We start from the raw sequence: 26,037 nt of genomic DNA, 5'->3' as shown, positions 1-26,037 counted from the left end.
GTTCGCCCGCCTCGTTCACCCCCCCCCGCTCCATTCGCCCGCCTCGTTCACCCCCCGCTCGCCTCGTTCGCTCGCCCCGTTCACCTGCCGCTGTCGGGACACCCCCCACCCCAGTACCTTTGAATCCCGCCGCTTCTGCTGGATACGGGCGATGGGGGGGGCGAGCTGCCACAGCCCTGGCTTCCGCGCCGCTGGTCCCACCCACCGCCCGTATCCAGCAGAAGCGGCGGGATTCAAAGTGCTGCGGTGGGGGGGGCTGTCGGGACAAGGAGCGAGGGGGCTGCGAAGGGGCGCACGCGGCAGAGCTCCGGCGGAGGAGAGGTGGCGGGGAGAAGCTCTCTCTCCCTCCCCCCCTCCCCCGGAAAAAAGAAAGCAGCCCCAGCCAAAGACGCCCAGCGAGAAAGAGGCCTCCGAGCCGGACTTGTTGCTTCTGCCTGCCAAGAGAGCCGGGCGTGGACAGCAGCCGAGAAAAGTCGGCGAGGAGGTCTCTTTCTCGCTGGGCGTCTTTGGCTGGGGCTGCTTTCTTTTTTCCGGGGGGGGGAGGGAGAGAGAGCTTCTCCCCGCCACCTCTCCTCCGCCGGAGCTCTGCCGCGTGCGCCCCTTCGCAGCCCCCGTCTTCAATTCGCCGTCTCTGGCGGGGCGGAGCCTCCCACGCGCTCCCGAGGCCGGCGTGCTTTTTAAATGTGACGCTTTCCTTTCCTGCATCAGCCAGCAAAGCCGGGCAGTCGGCTTTGCTGGCTGGAGAAGCGAGCGATCTGGGGCTGCGTAGTTTTGCGCAGGGGGACAGGGGGACAGGGCAGTCCCCGCCGCCTGTGTCCCCGCCGCCTGTGTGCTCGCCTTGTGCCGTGGGGGGGAGGCGATGGAGGTCAGGGGTTTTCAAGCAGCCGCCTCCCCCCCCCCCCCACAGAGATACCAGAAGCCGGGGACGGGCGGCAGGGGCATGAAGGATCTCACCACCGGCCTCGGGAGCGCGTGGGAGGCTCCGCCCCGCCAGAGACGGCGAATTGAAGACGGGGGCTGCGAAGGGGCGCACGCGGCAGAGCTCCGGCGGAGGAGAGGTGGCGGGGAGAAGCTCTCTCTCCCTCCCCCCCCCGGAAAAAAGAAAGCAGCCCCAGCCAAAGACGCCCAGCGAGAAAGAGACCTCCTCGCCGACTTTTCTCGGCTGCTGTCCACGCCCGGCTCTCTTGGCAGGCAGAAGCAACAAGTCCGGCTCGGAGGCCTCTTTCTCGCTGGGCGTCTTTGGCTGGGGCTGCTTTCTTTTTTCCGGGGGAGGGGGGGAGGGAGAGAGAGCTTCTCCCCGCCACCTCTCCTCCGCCGGAGCTCTGCCGCGTGCGCCCCTTCGCAGCCCCCTCGCTCCTTGTCCCGACAGCCCCCCCCACCGCAGCACTTTGAATCCCGCCGCTTCTGCTGGATACGGGCGGTGGGTGGGACCAGCGGCGCGGAAGCCAGGGCTGTGGCAGCTCGCCCCCCCCATCGCCCGTATCCAGCAGAAGCGGCGGGATTCAAAGGTACTGGGGTGGGGGGTGTCCCGACAGCGGCAGGTGAACGGGGCGAGCGAACGAGGCGAGCGGGGGGTGAACGAGGCGGGCGAATGGAGCGGGGGGGGTGAACGAGGCGGGCGAACGAGGCAAGCGGGGGGGCGAACGAGGTGAGCGGGGGGTGAACGAGGCAAGCGGGGGGGCGAACGAGGCAAGCGGGGGGTGAACGAGGCGGGCGAATGGAGTGGGGGGGGGGGTGAACGAGGCGGGCGAACGAGGCGGGCGAACGAGGCAAGCGGGGGGGCGAACGAGGTGAGCGGGGGGTGAACGAGGCAAGCGGGGGGGCGAACGAGGCGAGCGGGGGGTGAACAAGGCGGGCGAACGAGGCGGGTGAACGAGGCAAGCGGGGGGGGCGAACGAGGCGAGCGGGGGGTGAACGAGGCAAGCGGGGGGGCGAACGAGGCGAGCGGGGGTGTGAACGAGGCAAGCGGGGGGGCGAACGAGGCGAGCGGGGGGGTGAACGAGGCAAGCGGGGGGGCGAACGAGGCGAGCGGGGGGTGAACGAGGCAAGCGGGGGGGGCGAACGAGGCGAGCGGGGGGTGAACGAGGCGGGCGAATGGAGCGGGGGGGGGGTGAACAAGGCGGGGGAACGAGGCGAGCGGCAAACGGCGGGCGGGCATCAGCGAGGATCCGAGGCCGCGGGGAAGACCCAGGGAAGGTTCCTTCGGCCGCCTAGCAGCTGATCTGCTCCGTAGCGCAAGGAGCCGAAGATGGGGTTTCCCCTTTGCGTGGGCGGCTGGGAAACTCCAATCTTCGGCTCCTCGCTGCTGCTGCGCTGCCGAGCAGATCAGCTGCTAGGCGGCCGCTCGAGAGCAAGAGGGGGAGAGATAGAGAAAGAGAGAGAAGGAAAGAAAGAGATGAGAGAGGGAGGAAGAGAGTGTGAGAGAGGAAGAAGCAACATAGAGAAAGAGGGGGAAGACCCAGGGAAGCCTCTGCCCGGCGGGGAAACTCCACCATCTACGCATGCGTGGAAGGGCACGCATGCACAGATGGTGGAGTTTACTTCCGGGTTGAAAACTCGCGATATAGCGTTTCGCGAAACTCGAGATCGCGAAACTCGAGGGATCACTGTATTGGATTTTGTTATATACTGTTTTACTGCTGTTGTTAGCCGCCCTGAGTCTGCGGAGAGGGGCGGCATACAAATCCAATAAATAAATAAATAAAATAAATGCTGCTGAGGGTGGAAAATCAAAAGGTTAGGTAAGAGTTATAGAAAGATAGAAAACTGATGGCAGAAAAAAAATGTAGTGGTCTATCAAGTTTGCCGTTTGAGTTCTTTATTACTTGTTTTCTTATTAATTATTTAAAAATTATTTTAATTTTTTATTTATTTTAATTTTTGACAGATAGCAATAGCAAAAGCACTTAATCTTATATACCGCTTCATAATGCTTTAGAACCTTCTCTAAACGATTTACAGAATCAGCATATCGCCCCCTACAATCTGGGAGCAATTTTACTGACCTTGGAAGAATGGAAGGCTGAGCATGAGTCAGGCAGGATCAAACTACTGGCATTCGGCAAAATTAGATAGCAGTACTGCATTCCAACCACTGCTAAGTGTCACCACAGATGATGGGCATGTGTTTATTCTAAGCATTTTTAAACTCAGTTACTGATGATTGACCCGCTACCTCTACTGGAAGTTAGTTCCAAGTTTCCACTACTCATTCTGTGAAGTAATACTTTCTAATATCACTTATTTTTTGCTTTATATTGGACATACTGCCTTCTAGAACCTCACACCCTTTAAATCTTTAAAGGTTTCAATCATGTCCCCCTTTCCTTTCTGTTCTCCAGGTTCATAACTCATAATTCAGTTCCTCCAATTTTTCCTGATATATTTTGTCCCTCTGTTCTTGAATCATTTTTATTGCTCATCTCTGAACTCGTTCAATCTTATCAATAATTTTTAAGTGAAGCCTCCAGAACAGTACTATTCCATTATTGATTGATTGAATGTATGGCAAAGATATTTAAAAGCAGATCATAACTACATTCTAAATGAGCAAATATTTGCTCATTTTTACTTGTTTATAGCATCAGCAATATAGCAGCATTGATTGGGGGGTGAATATTACTAATTATTTTCTTAGAGTCTCACAGCAGAGCATGTCCTTTCATAGCTGTAGTGGAGGAATATGGCTCAAAACTGATAATCAGAAAGTGGGGTAGATTTTACTGTGCCCAATAAGATGCACATGTGATCCAGCTGTGTATCAGTCAGGATAGTGCCAAATCAGATGTCTTATTCCAAAGTTATGAAAACATGATTTCCATGGTCAGCTTAGTTATTTATTTATTTATTTATTTATTTATTTATTCATTCATTCATTCATTCATTCATTCATTCATTCATTCATTCATTCATTCATTCATTTATTGGATTTGTATGCCGCCCCTCTCCATGGACTCGGCAGAGGTGGGTTTTAAGGAGCTTACGAAAGGCGAGGAGGGTGGGGGCAATTCTAATCTCTGGGGGGAGTTGGTTCCAGAGGGCCGGGGCCGCCACAGAGAAGGCTCTTCCCCTGGGTCCCACCAAACGACATTGTTTAGTCGATGGGACCCGGAGAAGGCCAACTCTGTGGGACCTAACTGGTCGCTGGGATTCGCCTCCCCCTTCCCAAATCCTAGAGAAAGAATATCTTATTTTTTTTCCCCTTGGCCAAGGTTATCATATATCTGGCTTTGAATTGTGCATGGAGACTGCACTCCAAAAAGCAAATAGGTGAGAGCATTACAGCTAAATGCTGTTGATATTACTTTCTAGTCATGTAGTTTATATTTTTCTCTTTTATCTCATAAAAATGACTATTTTGAAGAACCTTTGTAGGACTTTGAGTGCTGTGGTCTTTGGGATATACCATATGATTTAGGTCTCTAGGTTGTGTGTTCTCTTGTGTTAAAACCTAAATATACTGCTAAAAATAATAATAAAGGGAACACTTAAACAACACAATATAACTCCAAGTAAACTTCTGTGAAATCAAACTGTCCACTTAGGAAGGAACACTGATTCACAATCAATTTCATTTTGTTGTCAGCACATTCAACTTGTTACAGAACAAAGTATTCAATGATAATATTTCATTCATTCAGATCTAGGATGTATTATTTGAGTGTTCCCTTTATTTTTTTTTTGAGCAGTGTACATTTCCCCGAGTCCCCTAAGCCTCTCCAAGTTTTTACATTGTGTTTTATCGAACATGCAATTCTCTAATTCTGCCACTATGCTATATCTTGTAATCAAGCTGAGAGAAATGATTTACATTTGGCCATTTTTTCTTTGAAATATTGATCCATAAAGGCCTTAGCTTTATTAATAAACTTCCACCTCGGCTTTTTTCTTAAATTTATTTAAATTTATCTTTTGGATATCTAAAGTTTAGTTGAAGGCTTATGTCTTTCAGCATATTATTAAGCTTATGTATATCTAAGATGGTGGAAAGGACATAATTAGTGATGCATCTGATGAAACAGTTTAAATAAGTTTCCTGACTCATAATGAGAGAAAGGGCTGAAATCTGAAAGGCAATTTTTCCATGCCAGGAACATCATTAACCCAATATGTGAACCATGAGGAGATTGGTATGGTTAAATAAATGACTTGTACTAATCAATTCCATTCTTTTTAATAGTGATATCTTGATCTGTAGGAAAATAAGGAAAATATTAAATTATGAAGCCTTCTGAATGACTTAATCTTTTAGTAAGGAAACTGAGTTATATTTGTGCTGTAAAATTGGATTCTTGATTCCACTTTCAAGCAGGATAGAGGGACTAGGGATAAATGTATAAGCTCAGTTCACATATTGACCTTAGAAGGGGTGGTGCCCTTCTACAAGAATATTTTATTTATTATTTATTCATTTGTTTATACAATCATATCTCTATACCCCTACTTCTAACAACTCAAGGCAATTTACAATAATATCATTATGGTCAAAATAGAATAACAAACTCCTAAAAATAATATTACCATAATAGTTCAAGTTTGTTTGTTCGTTCATTCATTCATTCATTCATTCATTCATTCATTCATTCATTCATTCATTCATTCATTCATTCATTCATTCATTTGACTTATATGCTTATATGGTTCACCAGAAACGCTTTAGAACAAAGCAATCTTGGATGCTTTGTGAGAGGCAAGGTGCGCTGTAGTGTGGGGCCCACCAATGTGAAGATGTGACCCTGGGACTCTCCTCTGTTCATGTTCCACAAGTTGGGAGCACAGTATCAGTAGCAATTTATAAAACAACACAGTTCTAGAAATTAGTTATAGAAATCTGTCAGTAATTGAGTGACAAGGGACTGAGGCAAAGTTGGGATCCAGCAATTTCTGACTAGTTCTAGAGAACCAGTAACGGAAATAGTAGTTTGAATAGTTTGGAGAACTGATAAATACCACCTCTGACTGGCCCCACCCACATCTCTTGTCTGCCTCCCGAGTCCCAGCTGATCTGGAGGAAATGGGTAGTGAAGGGCTGCCAAAATTTTTACTACCACACTGTGGGCGCTCTGCATTTTCTTTCAACATCTTTCAGTGCAAATTGGTGCTCTGGGGTGGAGCTCCATTTTTGCTACCCCACTGCGTCCCCCCCTGTTTGGGGATTTTGAAGTAACCTTCCCCTGGAGTGGGGAGGGAATGGGGATTTTACAGTATCTTGCCCATGCCACATCTGCCAAGCCACATCACTCCCACCAAGCCACGGCCACAGAAACAGTAGTAAAATTTTATTTGAATCCCACCACTGGACTGAGGTAATGCTTCTAAATTGATTGTGCTTTCCCCTCAAAATAGCTGAGCTGCTGAATTTTGAATCAATGCATGTTGAGCTGCTTTCAAAGGAGCCTTGTGTAAAATGAACCATAGAGACTGAAGACAAGGTGATGAGAATATGAGGCATAGCTGCAAGAGCAGCCTAATTTGAGAAGATCCACAACCTGTTTGGACATAGAATGAATGTTACAGAAAACGAGTAAAATACCCATTGTATTTTATGGAGCTGAGACGATTATGTGAAAAAAGTAACTGGAAGTATTCTCTTTTTAGACATATTAAGCGCTCTGTTTCCTTCCATTAGATGCTCAAATTTTTCTGCATTCCTTCTTTGAAGTGAGTGGGCCATAGTCCCTATTCTGAGAGAAAAGTCTTCATGAACCACTAGCACTTCACCTACCTGTTCTTTTCTATCTCTGTGTAAGTTTTACTTTTTAAATTTATTTTTTATTTTTTATTAAAACAGAACAAAACACCAACATACATATAAGAAAACGACAAACATACAACAAAATATAGGAGTTATTACCGCTCCGCTCTTATCAGGAGAAAAACCTTTGCAAATCATGTCATACAAAGAAACATATACTTATATTTCCTACTACTTACAATTTTATAGCTATTTACTTCTTTATAATATGTTTAGTTGTTTAATTATTCCTTAATCTTCTGTTCAACCAATCATAGACCTTATCCCAAACTTTATAATATTCAATTTCCTCTTGTCCCTTCAACCTCCTCCATCTCAGCACACTCAATGATTTTTTAAAATTATCTCTTCTTCTTTTGGGATTTCTTCATCCTTCCATCTTTGCGCGAAGACTGTTCTTGTTGCCATTAAGATATGTATTATCAAGTGTTGAATTTCTTTTTTATATTTTTGGGGGAGTATGCCTAGTAAGAAAAATTCTGGGGTTTTTCTTAATTCCTGTTTTGTTATTTCTCTTAACCATTTCTCATAAAATTGAGGTAATTGTATGGTTGATCTATGGCCACTCCTTAATAATAATCCATTATTAAGTCCCATTAACTAGATTATTCAGTGCTCACTTTAAGCCTTTCTTTCCATTTGGTACAGAACAATAGAGAAAAGGTATTCTTTTACAACTTTCCAATCACTCACAAAACAAATAGAATAAAGGGGTTTTTTTTCCTCAGTCCTGGTTCTCCAGTTGATGGTAGCTTTTACCGTCTGGTGCTAAAGAATGTATTTTTAAAATGGCAGGAATCCTTCCACAAGTTTTACCAACTATGGGTGTGATTCTTGGCTCTGTATAGTTTTATTTTCATTCCTGGGATGTTTCAGCAGGTTGATTCCCCTACTTTCCAATGCTTGATGCTCCGAAAGGCTTACATATTTTTATCAGCAGTGCTGAATTGAGAAGTGACCTCAGAGGCAGGAAAGATATGAAATTGCCAATTCTTTGTAACTCTTCTGGGAAATCCTTGCTGCTTCTTGTGACATGTCATTGACTTCTCTCAAGTCTAAGGTGAGGTGACACATTCAACATACAAAATAATAACTTTATTTTTCTGTCTTATTTGATATTTCTTCCAAGGTTAGTGTACAGAAAATTGGTGAGGTGCGTTAGGTTGCAAACTCTCTAGAGCTATGTGAAGGTTCAATCTGAAGGTTCAATCTTTAAGACAAAATTCAGTTACCTTAAAATCAAACCTTTGATATAAATTGCAAATTGCCAAGTCAACTTCATGCATCAAATTGGGCGCCTTGTAATTGATTTGGCGATTTGATGAACCTCCGCACATTTATGCACTTTTTGTTCTGATTGAAAAACTGATTGATGAATTATTAAATCAACAATTTGACAATTTAGATGATCACATCTACCTAGAACATATGACAAATCAAATCTAGTTTGTAGTCTAATTATAATAGTAATCTTAATAAATATTAGTATCTGTGTGGAACATTATTATGTGTGGAACATTAGTATCAGTAGAACATGTCCAAGTGATGAGCCGAGGTGGTGCAGTGGGTAGAGTGCAGTACTGCAGGCCACTAAAGCTGACTGCTAGATCTGCAGATCAGCGGTTCAAATCTCACCACCGGCTCAAGGTTGACTCAGCCTTCCATCCTTCCAAGGTGGGTAAAATGAGGACCCGGATTATGGGTGCAATATGCTGGCTCTGTTAAAAAGTGCTATTACTAACATGTTGTAAGCCGCCCTGAGTCTAAGGAGAAGGGCGGCATTAAAAAATCGAATAAACAAATAAGTCTTTAAAATATTTCACTTGCATTCTTGTATTATCTCCATATTGCACACAGCGGTTTTGAGTAGTTGGTGAAAAATGTAAATAAATAAAGTGAGTAAATTAAAAAAAATTAAATCCTTTTAAAGGCTATCTATAAAGACGAAGGGAACTGATTCCAGAGTCATACAGCAAGGCTCATAATCTGGAGGCCATAATGGAGGTATCTCAATATTCCTCTCATGCTCAGATGAATATAAAGAACCAATAGAATTGTAGGGAGAAAAAAAAGCAGTAGATACGGAACAGTACAGAATCATAGGGCTGGAAATGATCTTGGGGGTTTTCTAGTCAACCCCTTTTCCAGGGCAGGACAATTTATACTTTCCTGGACAAATGGACTATTTTTTTTCTTGAAAACTTCCAGTGATGGAGCACCCAGAAATTTGGGAGGTAAACTGTTCCATTAACTAATTGTTCTCCCTGACAGAAAATTGCTTCTAAGTTCCAAGTTGCATCTCCTTTGACAAGCTTCCATCCATTGCTTCTTATCCTACCCCCAGGTGCTTTAGGGAATAAACCAATCTCCTCTTCTGTGACAGCCCTTCAGGTTTTGGGAGATGGCTATCATGTCACTCAAAGCTTTTTCTCTGTTAGGCTAAATATAGTGTCATATGGTTTAGCCTCCTGACTCCTTATTATCTTTGTTGCTCTTCTCTGCACTCTTTCTAGGGTCCCAGCATAGTTTATATGTAGTATTGATCAGAACTGGATGCAGTTTTGTGCAAGTGTGCAATTAGTGCGATATAGAAACATAGAAACATAGAAGATTGACGGCAGAAAAAAACCTCATGGTCCATCTAGTCTGCCCTTATACTATTTCCTGTATTTTATCTTAGGATGGATATATGTATATCCCAGGCACGTTTAAATTCAGTTACTGTGGATTTGCCAACCACATCTGCTGGAAGTTTGTTCCAAGGATCTACTACTCTTTCAGTAAAATAATATTTTCTCACGTTGCTTTTGGCATTATCACTTCTTGTGATCTTGATGCTATACTTTTGTTGATGTGGCCTAGGATTGCATTGGCTCTTATGGCAGCTTCAGCCCACTGCTGGTTCATATTTATGTGGTTTTCTACTAAGATATCTAGAACCCTGTGACAAGTGCTACTGTTGAGTCAGGTATTGTCTAATCTATAACGTACTGTTTAATCCTGGAAGGCAGTAAAGATAATCACTAATAACTTATAGCGGGCTTTATAGTGACCTGAATAGGGAGCCAGTGAAGAATCCTGTACTGCATTAAGGCATGAGAATAACATGGAAGAGCCAAGACATCCCAAGCAACATTGTTATGAACTAAGATTAGGGAGAGATAGAGGGATTGAGAAAAACTGCAAAGAATTTATCACAGCATGATGCAATGCTAATGATATCCAAAGAATGTGGACAACAATCCCTGATGGTTTAGTGAAGAGGTGTCAAACTTGATTTCATTGAGGGGCCGTATCAGGGTTGTGTTTGACCTCAGGGGAAGCGGGGTGGGGCAGGCTGTGTGTGGCCAGCTTGATGTTACTCATATCAAAGGGGGGGCACCTGTGGTGGTCAAGTGCTAAGGCAGGACTTTCCTCAGACCCCCCCCTCACTCTCATTATGACCTTCCTTCCTTCCTTCCTTCCTTCCTTCCTTCCTTCCTTCCCTTCTTTTTTCCTTCCCTCTCCTTCCCCTTTCTTCTTCCTTCCCCTCTACTTATTTTTCTTCCTTGGTCTCTTCCCATCTTTTTCTTTCCTCTTTCCCTTTCTCCTTTCCGGCTCCTTCTTGCATTATCAAATTCAAAAGGAGAAACGTGTCTCCTTTTCTTTTGCTTCTAGTTTGTTTTGCTAGCCCTCTGCCAGTGAAAATTGAGCCCAGGGGACTGTGCGTGTTCCCCGGGCCCTGTTTTGAGCCAGAACAGCCTTCTGCAGCCCTCTGCCAGTGAAAACTGAGCTGGGTGGTGGGTGGTGGCGGACGTACATATGTCCTATGATTGTAGCTTGAAGTAGAGTCTGATTTGCCTCTTGCTTTGTGTTCATTGGAATTTGCTTCCATGCATCTCTGCAAAGGATTGTGCATCAGATCTTTTCTAAGACTTCTAAAATATCATATTAGTTGCATCTTTGCCAAGGCCATTCTAAACTACTGCATGAAATTAGAACTCCTACTTTACTACCAGATCTCTTCCCATAGAATGTTGACTGAGGAAAAGATCCCACAATGTTTGTAGAAAATATATTGGTTTTTTTTTTTTTTAAAGGAAATGGTATTTTTCTAGTTATGGGTAACCACTATAAAGTCTTACTTTATTTGATGCAGGATAGATATGTGGTATTTGGAGCTCCATCCACGGATTTAGCTGAATTGGCTAGGGCAGTGTTTTTCAACCAGTGTGCCGTGGCACACTAGTGTGCTGCGAGACATGGTCAGGTGTGCCGCAAAAAAGGAAGCTCAGGTTCCAGTCTCACAACTTTTTGCTGAGAGAGAGAGAGAGAGAAAGCAAGAGATAGAGAAAGAGAGAGAGAAAGAGATAGAGAAAGAGTGAGAGAGAAAGAAAGCAAGAGAGAGATAGATAGATAAATGAGCAAAAAGGAGAGGAAAAAAAGAGAAACGAGAAAATGATTGAGACAGAGAATGAGAGGCAAGAGAGAGAAACAAAAGAGAGAGAGAGAAGCGACTCTTGATTTAAAGCATATGATAAAAAGCACCCAAAGAATAAGAGACAAAAAGAAACCCAGCTCTCACCTGTTTTTGGAAATGGTTCAAGAGTGTGTATACACACACACTCACAAGGGTGGGGAGGAGACAGGGATGGAAAAAGAGAGGAAAGTGTCTTAGGATTTTAAAATGTAAAAAATGTGCCGCGGCTCAAAAAAGGTTGAAAATCACTGGGCTAGGGGACTGTTTGTCCAGTCCTCCAGTCTCTGTTGCCTGAAGTGGCTGCTTCACTTTGCCTAATAATAGGAGAAGCCCTTAAGTGAGGTGTAGCACGTTAGGCACCTTATATATCCTGCCCACCTGCTCTTTTGCAACGCCTCCTTAGCCTCTAGTTTGGAAACTTGAGAAGGCAGGTATCTTTCAGGAGGCTGGAGATTATATGATCATTTTTAATATTAAATAATAACATGCTTTATGTGACTGCTTTGTTCTCATCTTGTATTTGAGTATTAAATTTTGAGGCAAAAACATGAAACCTGAAGCAACTTCAATGCAGGGCATTCCCTTTAAACTGCATTTTATGGGATAGCTGTGATGTTGTGAAATATGAAACTGCCTGTGCCTCTTTCCCTTTGGTCATGGGCACACCTTCTGGGTGAAACCAGCCTGTCGAAAACCTCTTCCCAAACGCCCTTGTTAATTTATGCAGCTGATTCATCAAGCAGTATTGCTTGTTCAGCTATTTGGGCTTTTGTAATCTTGTCTTTTTTTTTCCTGGCATCTTTGCCAGGCCTTTTGTTTCTCACCATTTAAAAAAGGTGTTTTTTTCTCCCCCAAAAAATGTTTTACTATTCTGAGAGATAGGGTTTCATATTTGGACATATCTGGATGGTTAGTAGAATGGCTGCCAAGGGGGGTAGCTCTATGGAAATAACTCTTTGCTGCCATCTAGTGATTGTCCAGTTTTCTTACGCTCAAATATTATAGTTTTAGTAGAGAACACAGGGAACAAGGATATCTTGGCCCTATAATTATAAGTAAAGATAATTTATAGTAACCTCATTCACTACCCCTCTCCATTCGTTTCTATCATAATAAATCATCCATGCTTCCACCATATCTATCTACAAGTTCACAGATTGCTTATGTGAAGAATAAAAATCAGCTTGCCTCATTTATGTGCTAAGAGTTTTGGTTTTTCTTTAATCATGGACTGTTGGAAAAGCAACCCATTCCTCCCTCTGCAGTTTGAGACAGTATATGTCAGCAGAACATTACCATTTGATTATACCGATTGGAAAAGATGAACGAACTAAAGTACCAATAGAAGATAATATTTTAACTCAGGATTTGAACAGTGGAATTGTTGGTGCTCTTTGAGCTTCGTTGCTTTTTTGCAGATCTTTCAAGTTGGCTAATGAAATATCTGCAAGAAAGCAGCCAAACTCAGGGAATACCAAGGGCTCCACAAGATGAATGAGATTTAGAGTAAATGTGGGTGCTGAAGAAGAAAAATTAGGCAAACAGAATAAATTAATCTGAGTGAGCTTCCCGGTTTCCTTTAATTTTCTATGTAACTTCTATGAATAAACCATCTTTTGGGGACTATGATTTCGAATGTTTCAATCTGCATGAAGAAAATGAAGGTCAGGGTTTTTTTTCCTCTCCAGTCCATTCTTCTTGAATTGCTACCAGGAGCATGTTAGAAGAATTGGAGGATAGGTGATGTTTCACTAAACTTTTCAAACCTGACACTTTTTAAGTATTTCACATTAGTGCTTTGACTCTAAGCACAGTTTCTCAGAAATTCGTTTTCGTAAAAATACTGGAAACAGAGTTACAGAAAGAACCGCAAAAAAATTAAAAAACAAATGGAATGGATAGCACAGCACAGAACAGAAGTGTGATTGTACACCCAAGGAATTTGTCTTGGTGCATATGCTGTCAGTGTACATAACATAAAAAATACATTCGTCAAGAATCATAAGGTACAACAATCATAAGGTACAACAATTTAATGAAAACAGAAGAACTACCACAAAAGATTAAAAGAGCAAAACAAAACTACTTTGAAAATGCCAACAAACCAGGAAGATGGTTAGCGTAATTAACATTCTAATGTAAGACTCTGTTTTAATGTTTTAAATTAATTATAATATCTGCTGTTGCGTTATTCTTTAAATAGGGACCATTTTACTTTGAAACATCTTAATTAAAAATTACACACAAGAATCATACTACATCCTAAAATTGTAATTTATTTAGGCCATGGAATCCAACTACTACTCAGTGCAGAAATCCAGATTCAAGCATCACTGAAATATATTATTTGAATATATCCAGTGAAGATGAGCTTGAAGACGAGCTCAATCGATTGTTGAGTAATTATTCTATGATCTATACTTTGGAATGATAGAAGACAGGGCTTTCATCTATGTGTCATCTTTTCAGATATGTGGAAAGTATTATAATAATGCTACACCAGTTTTGTGTAGTGGTTAAGGCATCAAGCTAGAAACTAGGAGACTGTGATTCATGAAGGCATGAAGGCATGAAAATAGCTGGGTGATCTTCACTTTTTCAATGGCAAACCATTTCTGAAAAACTTGCCAGGTAGAGACTTGACCTGTCTCTGAGAATCAGACATGAATAAATGGAAGAACAAAAATAAAAAGCAAAAAGAAAAGATTTTTCTCATTTTTTCCTTCTAAAAATTAAGCTTCCCAGTTTTGCCAATCTCTCTTCATGTAAGGACGGCATACAAATCTAATATATTATTATTATTATTATTATTATTATTATTATTATTATTATTATTATTATTATTATTATTATTTTAGCTCAGACAGACAGATAGATAGATACTGTAGGTGTTAGATTATACACATACATACACACACAAGTGTGTGTGTGTGTATTGAGAGAGAGAAAAAACTTTTAATAAAATAGATTTTTCAATGTACATTTGGGGACTAAAGCACAAATGTCTAGAAGTACAGTAGTACCTCTAGATACAAGCTGCTCCACATGCGAGTATTCCAAGTTACGAGCTGCAACGCGAGCGAAATTTCTGTTCAACACCCGAGCTCAAATTCGGGATACGAGCTGAGCTTCCACTAGGTGGCGCAAGAATCTCCTTGCTTTCAGTTATCTCGGAGCGAAAAACAAAGTCTAAAGGCATTCGTTCGAGATGTGAGTTGATCGACTTACGAGCTGGGGTCTGGAACGAATTAAATTCGTATGTCGAGGTACCACTGTACTTGAATTTGGAATGAATCTGTTTGATTGATGATTATAATATAACCACTGATTGTACTTTTTATTTTTGATATACTGTATTAATATATTTATTGATTGGTGTATTCTTATTTATTGAATCCCAAAACCCCAAATACAACATTTGATAAATAACATTCGTCTTCTGGGCCCGAGCTAGTTGTTCTGTGGACCTCAGGCCTGCAGGCAGAGCCATGTTTTCACAGCCTTTCGGAAGACCTGAAGGGTGGGGGCAGTACGAGTCTCCGAGGGTAGTTGGTTCCATGGAGCCAGAGCTGCCACAGAGAAGGCCCCCCCACGTGGCCCCTCCAATTGACATTGTCTAGCCGACGGGACCTGGAGAAGGCCAACCCTGTGGGCTCTGGTCGGTTGCTGGGAGTTACGTGGCAGAAGATGGTCCTGTAGACAGACAAAAATGAAAAGTGGTTAATTATCATTTTTAAAAAGCTTGGTTTTCTGAATATTTGAAAAGTGAGCTGTACTTCCCTGAACTCAGAATATTTAAAATATAATAATATATTTTTCTTGCAGTCTTGCTTTTCACGGAGATCTTGATGGTCTGCTGGCATGGCATTTAGCTGGGGCAGATCTGAATCAAACTGGTTATGATGGAAACACTCCAGCTAATGTGGTAAGAATGACCGTGGATGACTATACCTTATATTATGATTTTAGCTCTAGATGCAGAGAATATTGGTAGACCATGCTCAAAGCCTTGTAAGAGGCTCTTTCAGATGTTTTAATGGGAATCATATTGAGGATGATTTTGCAAGACCAATTGAACATGTGTTTCATCTGTTCCCCATAGTTAACTCTCACGGATGATCTGGGCAAATTCAGTTTGATAGGGCTGCCTCCAAATAAAGAGAAAGTAGCTGGGCCAGCGTGAGAATTACATTGCTCAAATGGGTGATTGCCATGAATTTTATGCAAATACCTATTCAATATGTCTCTTTATGTGTGCATATATAGAGAGGGAAAGAACTGCCGTCTAGCCATAGCCTTAATATAGTTAATGGAATTAACCCTTCTAATTAAGTGTGTGTAGTATATGTAAGTTATTTAGCTATTTTTCATGTATCTCCTGCTAGCGCAGCTGAAAGTGATATCTAGCCTAAAGTTGCATAGCATGTAATAAAGTATCAGAAGAACTAAATAGCCATAAAAGTGAATAAAAAATCAGATGATCAAGAAAAATAAAATGACTCACTTTTTTTTCTTTCAAACTCCTGGATGGAGTATGGGATAGACAGTATAATTTATGAAATAGAAACATTAATTTTGAAGCTCTGCTTCAAAATTCTTCAATACTTAATACCTTCCCAGGAACAATTTAACATTCTTTGAAATTTTAAGAAAAAAATGGATTAATAAGTTTCAAAGAATGTCAAATTGTTCCTGGGAAGGTATTAAGTATTGAAGAATTTTGAAGCAGAGCCATGACTGGGCAAAAAAAACCGACAATGCTTATAGGAAGATAAATACTGAGGAGCCCTGGTGGTGCAGTGATTAGAATGCAGTATAGCAGCAGTCCCCAAACTATGTGCCGCGGGTCGCATGTGGCCCGCTGAGGCCATTTATCCGGCCCAGGGGTGAGTGACCACCCCTGGCCACTGTTCAACAAGCTCCGTGCAGGTTTTTTTAAACCCTGCATGGTAGAGCCAGCGCCGTTTCTCCCGCCCAACAGCTGATCTGTTGGCAGGCAGTCTTGGGGACATCCCGCCCCCCCTTTCATCCTGCACTCCAAAAGTGCTTTTCTCTCCGTTTAGGACCAGCACTCTCCTCTTGGGGTGGGGAGAACAGAGGCGCTTCCAGCATTCTTCACCCAGGCAAAAGACACGGTGGTGCCGGCGGAGGAGGATGCCTGAGAACCTCTTCCGCCACATCTTTTGCCTGGCCAAAGATTGCGGCCAGTAGTGGCGGTAGCAGCTTTCCTGTAGTCTGGTGGTGGCAATCCGCCTGTCTGCAACCCCTTATTAGAGACCCCTGGACCTGCTTGCACGCTCCTCTCCCCAGGGATACAAATAAAAAAAGATCCACGCTGAATTCAGCAAGGAATTCAGCAGCGATTCCTCACAGCGAGCTGTGGTCTAGTAATGGCTGCAGATCAGTCTTTCACCACAACCCCCACCATCCCAAAAGACTCAAAAACCAGCACTCACCGAGCTGACTTAGGCACCAACTTGTTCCCACGGTAACGTTTGGCGCGAGGCTCCCAATCTTACAGCTGCCGCTTCCTTGGATCCTGCCTCCTGTGTGAGCAGTGGGGGCTAGCGGCAGTGGCTTTTCTGAGCATGCGAGGCTCCCAATGGGGAGGGCAACTGAGATGGCTCTCATTGCAAGCACCACGCTGCTCTCTTCGGCAGTTGGGAGGGGGAAGGAAAGGTGGGTGCTCGCGATCTCTACATGCGAGACAAACCTACCAAGGGAGAGAGGCGCCAACACGACGGAGGACAGAAGCTCGGCTTTCCCCCATGCCTGCTTTCATGGCATGGGGGAAAGCCGAGCTTCTATCTTCCGTCGCGTGGGCGCCTCTCTCCCTTGGTAGGTTTGTCTCGCGTGTAGAGATCGAGAGCGCCCACCTTTCCTTCCCCCTCCCGGCCGCCAAAGAGAGCAGCGTGGCATTTGCAATGAGAGCCATCTCAGTTGCCCTCTCCACATACTTGCAAGCCACCACCACCGGCTTGCAAAATAAGAAAGCCGCTACCGCTGCTGCTGACCCCTCAGAAAAGCTGCTGCTGGCCGCCGCTGGAAGAAGTCTTTATCTGAGGAGCTGCCACCGCTTACCCTGCAAGCTGCCTGACCGGTTTGAAGACCAAGTTGGAAGACTCCCTGAGTTAGGAGTGCAAGGGTCTTTAAACCTGGCAGGTTTAAGGCTTGTGGATTTAAACCTGGCAGGTTTAAGGCTTGTGACTGAAGGAGGAATTCTGGGACTTGAAGTCCACAAGTCTTAAAACTGTCAAGTTTGAAAACCCCTGAGTTAGGGGTTAGGAGTGTAAGGGTCTTCAAACCTGGCAAGTTTAAGGCTTGTGGACTTCAACTCCTGTTCCTGAGGTAGCATGATTGAAGGAGGAATTCTAGGAGTCGAAGTCCATAAGTCTTGAAGCTGTCAAGTTTGAAGTTTGTAAAAAGTGTACATGGTTTTAAAAGGTATACATGGTTTTAAACAGCATTCATGGTTGTAAAAAGTATTCTGCTACACTGGTATTTTATTAAATAATATAATATTGCACCATTTGGTTCAGAATACTTTTTTCCTTGTTTTCCTCCTCTAAAATCTAGGTGCACCTTATACATAGAAAAATATGGTATATGAATTTCAGACTTCTCCCCCCCCCCTCTATTTTGTTTTTTACTTTAAAATAAGGTATGTGCAGTGTGCATAGAGATTTGTTCATAGTTTTTTTATACAGTCCGAGGGACAGTGAACTGGCCCCCTGTGTAAAAAGTTTGGGGACCCCTGCAGTATAGCATGCAAACTCTTCTCACATGATCCTGATAGGGCCCAAGTGTCAAGGTTCCAGGTAACATCCGAACTAAATCAGAGTCACAATCAAAATACTCCTCAAAGATCCAATTTATTTCCGGAGTCATCCTGGCACCTACACTGGAAAACTGAGTTTCCCACTCAGTTGAAAGTTCACATCCCTTGTCCTCCACCCACGAACTTGTCATGTTGCCCACTCAGATTGTGCCAGCATCGAAAGTCCTTCCTCCACTTCTGCCCAGGTGGGTGGGCATAGGATGTCCTTGAACCACTCAAAAGAATGCTTTGTGGCTGCATCTGTTCCCTCTTGAAAATCACCCCTCCCAAGTTCCCATAAACATCAGGTCTTCTATAGATAGTGTGGCAAGCTCTTAATTTATCGCCAACTTCTGCACCAGCTTGGTGCCAAGGTTGACCAAGCTTTACATCCTTCACAGGTTGCTAAAACGAGGATCCAGATTGTTGGAGGCAATATGCTGACATTGTAAACCACCCAGAGAGTCTATATGTTATTGTCATTGCTACAGCTATGTGTATGGAAGATATACAATATATCAGCGGTGGGTTGCTCCCGGTTCTAAGAACTGGCAGTGCTGGTGGCAGGAGGCTCTGCCCACCCCCTTGGGATGCTTCTTTGCATGCAGTACATGTACATTTTGCACTCAAGTCAGAAGCACCAAGGTGTTTCTGGGTTGAAAGGATTAGCCAGTGACACCACCATTTATTTATTTATCTATTTATCTGTTTATCTGTTTATCTATCTATCTATCTATCTATCTATCTATCTATCTATCTATCTATCTATCTATCTATTAATTAATTATTAGATTTGTATGCTGCCCCTCTCCGGAGACTCAGAGCGGCTCACAACAACATTGCCATAGGGACACCCAGTAGGGAGTTCCTTTTATTTCCCCAACAAGGCTTGGAGTGCAGGATGGCATGGCAGGTCTTAGATCTAGACCCTGGGCTTGCTAAACTTTTGCCCAATATTCCAATCATTTGAGCCACCAGGCCCCTTGGTGTATGTAAATGTGATGGTGCTTATTGACATTGCAATCTTTTTTTTTCATAGGCCATGGCTGCAGGGCATGCAGAAGTCATTGAGTTTTTGAATAAATTGGCATCCTGAACTTGGTAAGTTTTTTTTAAAATGAACGTTCATCGTTGTACATCATTTGGTCATGCAGCACAATGTGGAAAATGGGATGAGTGAGGTCATGATTTTCTGCTTTGGGTTTGTCATTTTGCCACCGACTTTTACAGTAGTCGTCAGCAAATATGCTTGTTTCCCTGCTTGAAGAGTGATTTGAGTCTGGAACTACCTGAGGGTTAAGACACTTGAACCAGCAAAATGTTTTAGGCATCTTTCAGTTTCAGTAAAGACAAATGTAATGTAAATACAATTCATAGTACCTTATTTGGCTAACCTGCAAGCACTTTGTAGTTTCAATTATAGACCTGTGCGTAAATAAATTAATAGCAACTAATTCGTTTCTCAGTCTTGTCCTTTCTCAGATCCTCAGGCTTTGTTTTATTACTTTCAAAAGTTTCCTATAACTTTCTACTTTCACCTGTTTCCTTGTTGTCCTCAACTACTTTGTAAACTTTGATCCATGAAAAAGTAGATAAAAATGAATACTAGTCTTTAGAGGGCCCAAAGATTCTTTATTTTCTTTTCCTACAACAAAACATAACAGCCATTCTTCTGAGTATAGTTATTTCAGTTTGAAAAATAAAATGAAATGAAATTATTTTCAAGTTCTGGAAATTAGAGAAAAGGTTTTTTTTGCGGGAGATAACCAATCTCTGTAATGCAGATTATTTTTTACTTCAATTTACAGAACGTATAACTTTTCATCCAAAGGACATTTATGTTTGCACTGAATTCCATGAGGATGTTTTCATATCAGTCTTATTGCTCTGAGTTATTATCCTTTATATCTGCACACATTAGAGGACTGAAAATATTCAGAGTCAGGAGACCAAAGTATTTAAAAAAATAGCTGATTCTTTTACTTGAACAGTAGGATTTTCAAAGTTAACCATGTTCCAGGTTTTCTTTCAACATATTGATAAAAAGGTAAAGGTGCCCCCGTAGATGCATGCTAGTCGTTCCTGACTCTAGGGGGCAGTGCCTATCTCTGTTTCTAAGCCAAAGAGCCAGCTCCATCCAAAGACATCTCCATGGTCATGTGGCTGGCATGACTAAACACCAGAGATGCATGGAGCACTGTTACCTTTCCAACAAAGTGGTTCCTCTTTTTCTATTTGCATTTTTATGTGCTTTCAAACTACTAGGTTGGCAAAAGCTGGCACAACTAACGGGAGGTCACTCCATTCACAGGGATTCAAACTGCTGAACTGCCAAACTTCTGATCGACAAGCTCAGCATGTTAGCCACTGAGTCACCATGCCCCCTTGCATTAATATTATTGTAATATGATGCATTAATAAAGAGCTTGTGAAACATTGGTGTCTATAGTCAATTTATAAGCAGAATAAACTTTGAGTGAGAACAGATCCCTAAATTAAGCAGCCAGGATTTATTATTTATTATTATTTTATTATTTATTAGATTTGTATGCCGCCCCTCTCCGAAGACTTGGGGCGGCTCACAACAGTAATAGAAACAGTATGACAGTGAGACAAATCTAATATTAAAATAAAACATATCTAAAAACCCCAACAATTTAAAACCATACAACACATACATACCAAACATAAAATATAAAAGCCTGGGGGAGGATGTCTCAGTTCCCCCACGCCTGGCGATAAAGGTGGGTCTTGAGTAATTTGCGAAAGACAAGGAGGGTGGGGGCCGTTCTAATCTCTGGGGAGAGTTGATTCCAGAGGGCCGGGGCCGCCACAGAGAAGGCTCTTCCCCTGGGGCGCGCCAAATGACATTGTTTGGTCGACGGGACCCAGAAAAGGCCAACTAGCTACATAGATGCACCACTTAATTGCAAACTTTCTTTTATACAAGCACATACTTTTTCTATCTTTTCATCCCCAAATCCCATGTGAAATTGCTGCTTTTGAATGATCTTCCCAACTGAAGATCAAAAGACTCTCCCTCCCTCCTCTCTCATTCCCATCCGTTCATCCATCTAGATGGTTTCTAATCAGCCTTGATCAAATTTGTATGCTCCAGATTTGCTGGCACTAGACCTGTTGGCTCTATGGCTATGTTGGGTGGGAATTCTGTGTATTGTATTCCTCACACAATTATGGGACTATTCCCGAGTATTATCTGGAAACATACAATTCAGGGACAGAGTAAGGTTTTAAACCATTTTGGAATAATCTAGTTTGTTTTCTTAGATCAAGGATGGTGTCTCTGCAAGGTTGTTTTTTTTAATTAAGAAAACAAGATTCAGCAGAATTAGTCTACTTTTTGAAACAAACTTGGGATACTTCTTTTTTTTAATATATTCAAAATTATAAAGGTAGTTCCTTTCCCACTTGAAACTCTGAATCCTGGTACAGTGTATGTACTGTCCCGTATCCCCAAGGTGGTCCATTTTGAAATCACCAATTTCAGACATGAGATTCAGGCAGGAAGTCCCTAGTATCAAATCAATTATACTCATTAGCTTTTTAGAAGGACAACAGTGGGCATCACATTTGTTTTCCTAGCTACTTAGTTAAACTTTCTGGTAACCTACCCAGACAGATTAAAATTCTGAATGAAATGGAATGAACAGGGATTTTAAAGAGTGTATTGTGCTGGTACTCATGATGTGGATCTGTGATTAGTTGAAACTCCCTCTTCAGGGCACACTTGCTGACAGCTCTTTTTTTCTTTATAGCCATTTAACAAAGTCTGCAAAATCCCCATTGGGGTTTCAGGTTATTAGAAAAATGGCTCCTTCCATAATGTGGAACAAGTTTCACATTGCTTCAGAGACATGATGAAATGCTTTCTAGTTTTCTCTGGACATGAAACAGTCTTCAAGTCCTCATAGGCAAAGTTTCTAGCATATATGTTTCTATATTATGTTAATAAATACATAGATATTAGCATTCTAACAGTTGTCTATCTATTCCAGCAACCAAATTGTCAGCAACTTTTTTGCACTGAAATTATTTTGCACAGATATTTTGACAACATTGTTGTCAAATATGAAACAATCAAGGAAGATTGTATGTATGTATGTATGTATGTATGTATGTATGTATGTATGTGTATAAAACATTTCTTAAATAAAAACATTCAAATAGATTCAAATTATTCAGAAAGGAGAAAAGTAATTTTGAAGGTGTTTCTCAGCTTAAGAAGTAAATATTTTCTGGAATGACTTGCGTTTAGAAAGCAGACTCACAAATAAAAATGAAACAAAAAAACAAGACAAAATGTGGTATTTCAGAAGATCCTGATAGAGACAAGTACCACATTGCAAGTCCTTGATTTACAATCATAATGGAGCCCATAGTTTCCGTGGCTAAGCAAGGCTGTTGTTAATTGAGTTGTTGCTCAATTTTATGTCCTTTCATGTCACAGTTGTTAAGCAAATCACTTCAATTGTTAAATGAATCATGTGCTCATTAAGTGAATCTGGCTTCCCCCATTGATGTTGCTTGTCAGAAGCCATCTGGGAAGTTGCAAGTGGTTGAGCCTGGGACAATGCAACCTTCAAAAATACATGAGTTTCCAGGGGCCTGAATTTTGATCACATGGCTAGATGTTACGTAAGAGAACTGGTCATATGTCACTTTTTTCAGTGCCATTGTAACCATGACCATTAGATGGTCATTAAATGTATGGTTGTAAGTTGAAGACTACCTGCAGTCTTCATTTTTAGGCAGCTATTGTTTTATAGTAATACTCAGACAACTAACCTTCTCTCTCTCTATCATTTTGTTTTTCAAAACTTTAGATTCATTTATTTATTTATTATTTAGATTTGTATGCCGCCCCTCTCCGCAGACACTTCATGATGTTTCTTGGTGACCATGAAGAAGAAAGGCACTGTTCATGCAAACATCTACAACTGATTGGAAAAGGCAACTGAATATTTATTATGCTTAGGATTAACATAGTATGGAGGTTTCCTTTTAGCAATAGCATTTAGACTTATATACCGCTTCACAGTGCTTTATAGCCCTCGTTGTGGTTTAGAGTCAGCATATATTGCCTTCAACAATCTGGGTCCTCATTTTACCCACCTTGGAAGGATGGAAGGCTGACTCAACCTTGAGCCTAGTGAGATTTGATCTGACCAAACTGCCAGCAGCTGGTGATCAACAGAAGTAGCCTGCAGTACTGAACTCTAACCACTGTGCCTCCACGGCTCTTAAGGAGGTTTCAAGATTCCGAAGGGCTATTTTGCACTCAGAGCAATGCTCCCTGCCATTGAGATCTCTTGAGCTCTTTGCTGTGGTAGATAGTGTGAATCAACCCTTCTTAATAAATTTAGAATTATTTAAAGTGCATAACTCCACCTTTAGCATCCAACAAACAACGTGATCAGGTATTGGCCATTGTATTAGAAACTGAATAGTAGATTTCCTAAGAAACAACTTTTTTGATATGTGAATTGAAGATGGGTGTCAACAGGACTGCAACATTTGTGAAGATCAACCTCTGTAAAGAGAACATCCTCACTACATTGGGGAAAAAAATGAAAAACTGGTTGGCAATGAAATGGCCTTATCTTGAAAAAAGATCTGTCTGTCTGATGCACAAGAAATTTCCTACTGTATGGTGAAGATATTCTGTGGTGTTTTGTGGCATGTTCAGTTTGATAAATGTAAAGCAAATCTTTGCATGAATTTAGAGATTCCTACTGTAGGAGAGGAGGGAAAACTTAGATAATTTCATAAATGAAAAAAAAAATCAGTATGTAAAGCAGATGAGTAAATTTGCAAATTCTAGAGAATCTGATACGGGTACATATAACTATATGATTTTGAAAGCAACTTAATAAAATTTTGATAAGATTTCTCATGTTTCTCAAGTTGCATGTTCCTATTACTAATGCCTCTAATGTCTGTTAAGTATTTACATGCCAAATACAGTAGAATTATGTGCCTTATTACCTGTAAAACATCATGATGTGCTGTTATGATTTTCAATAAAATGTATTTGGAAATTGTTCAACATGAAGTGATTTTGTGTGTGTCTGTGTTGTCTGAGGCAATATGGCATTTTACTCACAAGCAACCATAGCTGTCTGGGGCAGTAGCTTTTTTCATGATTTCATGAAATATACTCATCTGAATCTCTTGTTTTCCATTGAATAATGATCTGTTGAGTGCTTTGCAATTTTGGTGGCTTCTCACAAGATTACTCAATGCAAACTAAAGGTATCAACAAAGAAATCTTTTCACTGGGCATTTGAAGAGTGGGACACGTAGACAGCCGAGAATGATGCCGAGAATAACTAAAAATAACACTAACGGTAACTTCATACTTTCAGCAAAGAGGTTTCAAAGACATGTTTTTCCCCTTGTGTCTTATCAACAAAAGCAGGTTTTGAAATTTTTTTTAGAACTGACTTCCCTGCCCCTCATCTAAATAGTAAAATGATGCTGCAAGGATTGCGATAACAAAAAACAGTAACTAAAGCCTTGCTGTAATCTGGATCGATTATATGGTTTCACAGAGAAATTTATTCATATGCAAGAGTCTCATAGGCTTGATAATCCTGAATTTTATTTCACAGACTTGTTTTATCCCGAATAAGGCTTGGCTTTTCCCATGTTTTTGTTTGAACATACATTAGAGTCCTTCCTGCTCTTTGAGCTTGGTTACTCGCTTGCAGACATTTCATTCCCTAAATAGGTAACAGTGCTAGTGAGTGTAGGGTTTGCTCCAAACAGCCTATTCAAGTCTGTACAAACCTGAGCTATATACTGTATTTCCTCTTATATTGAACACATATTATAACTTATAGTTTGAGCTCCCAACCCAAATTCAGCTGGGATAGCAAGTAACTGATAACTTTACTACCAAATCTCCCAAAGCCCGGATCTACATTTTCAACATCCATTAATTGGCTAGACTTACTCCAGCAAGAATGGTAACGGCCAATTTGGTCCAGTTATTAAGGTATTTAGGCTAGAAAGCAGGAGACCGTAAGTTTAAATCCTATCACATGAAAGCCAATTGGCTGATTTTGGACCACTCACTTTCAGCCCAGATTGTTATGAAGAAAATAGGAGGAAGAAGTGTTGGATATGTTTGCTGTTTTGAGTGTGTGTGTGTGATGTCTTTGAAGACACAATTTAAATTGTCCAGGAAAGTGATAATTTGTAATTGAAAATCGCAAAGTAAACAATATATGGGTGCAGTCCGAATTACTGTACATGTGTGCATAATTTTGCTTGCATAATCACCTATATTTTTCTTCTTAATATATGTTTCTTGCACTATTATTCTGTTTTTGTTTACTTGACACTCACCAGATGTTTAGGAGCTACTGCTCCCAGCAATTCTCAGCTAACATGCGGTTATCAACTCAACATTTCAAAGGCTATCAAGTATGAAAGGTAGACTGGGAATCTAGCATGAAGAATCTTGGTCAAATCCATTATTTCTCTTACTCAGGCACTCTAATTGTCTGCTGTATAACTAATGGTAGCACCAGATGTATAATCTTTTTGCAAAACTGGAAAAAAAACTTGCCTTGATAGAGTCGTAGACTCTATCTGAAAAGACTATCCAAGGACTGAAAAGGACCTTGGAGATCAAGAAGAGATCTGAGTATTTCCTAATTCAGAGATGGGACACCTGGTGCCCATGACAATTAATGCCTCACCAACAAATCCTCTCCCATCCCCTAAAGTCACTCTCCCATCTGACTTTTAAAACAGATTATTTTAATTACAAAATAAAATTAGGTGGAATCTGGCCATGCTGCGAACAAAGTGCCAAATTCTAGCGTGAATTTTATTTACAAGTACAATATGCCTCTAGGTCTCCTATGCATTTTTAGGAATTAATAATAATAATAATAAAACTTGGATGGCTCCAGTCTAGTATTTTAAAAGGAAATCTGCCCACCTCAGAAAGCAGTCAAATATACAGTAGGACAGAAA

The 26,037-nt window shown here is 41.7% G+C and overlaps 1 protein-coding gene across 3 annotated transcripts in view; it reads left to right on the top strand.

Annotated features, from left to right (window-relative positions):
• ASPG (asparaginase) overlaps positions 1–24,094 on the top strand; it is a 124,898-nt gene extending 100,804 nt beyond the window's left edge. For 2 of the 3 annotated variants that reach the window (XM_070751505.1, XM_070751491.1), the window contains exons 14-16: positions 15,039–15,138; positions 19,070–19,131; positions 22,900–24,094. In XM_070751505.1, the coding sequence (XP_070607606.1) occupies positions 15,039–15,138; positions 19,070–19,126 (157 nt within the window). In that variant the 3' untranslated portion in view covers positions 19,127–19,131; positions 22,900–24,094. Of the gene's footprint in view, positions 1–15,038; positions 15,139–19,069; positions 19,132–22,874 lie in introns of all 3 variants that reach the window. The other variant, XM_070751498.1, reaches the window with a different exon arrangement.
• The last annotated feature ends 1,943 nt before the right edge of the window (positions 24,095–26,037 follow it).

This window comes from Erythrolamprus reginae, chromosome 1 (genome assembly GCF_031021105.1).
Source record: "Erythrolamprus reginae isolate rEryReg1 chromosome 1, rEryReg1.hap1, whole genome shotgun sequence".
In the NCBI taxonomy this organism is placed as follows: Eukaryota; Metazoa; Chordata; class Lepidosauria; order Squamata; family Dipsadidae; genus Erythrolamprus; species Erythrolamprus reginae.
This window is presented reverse-complemented; position numbering and strand designations above follow the sequence as displayed.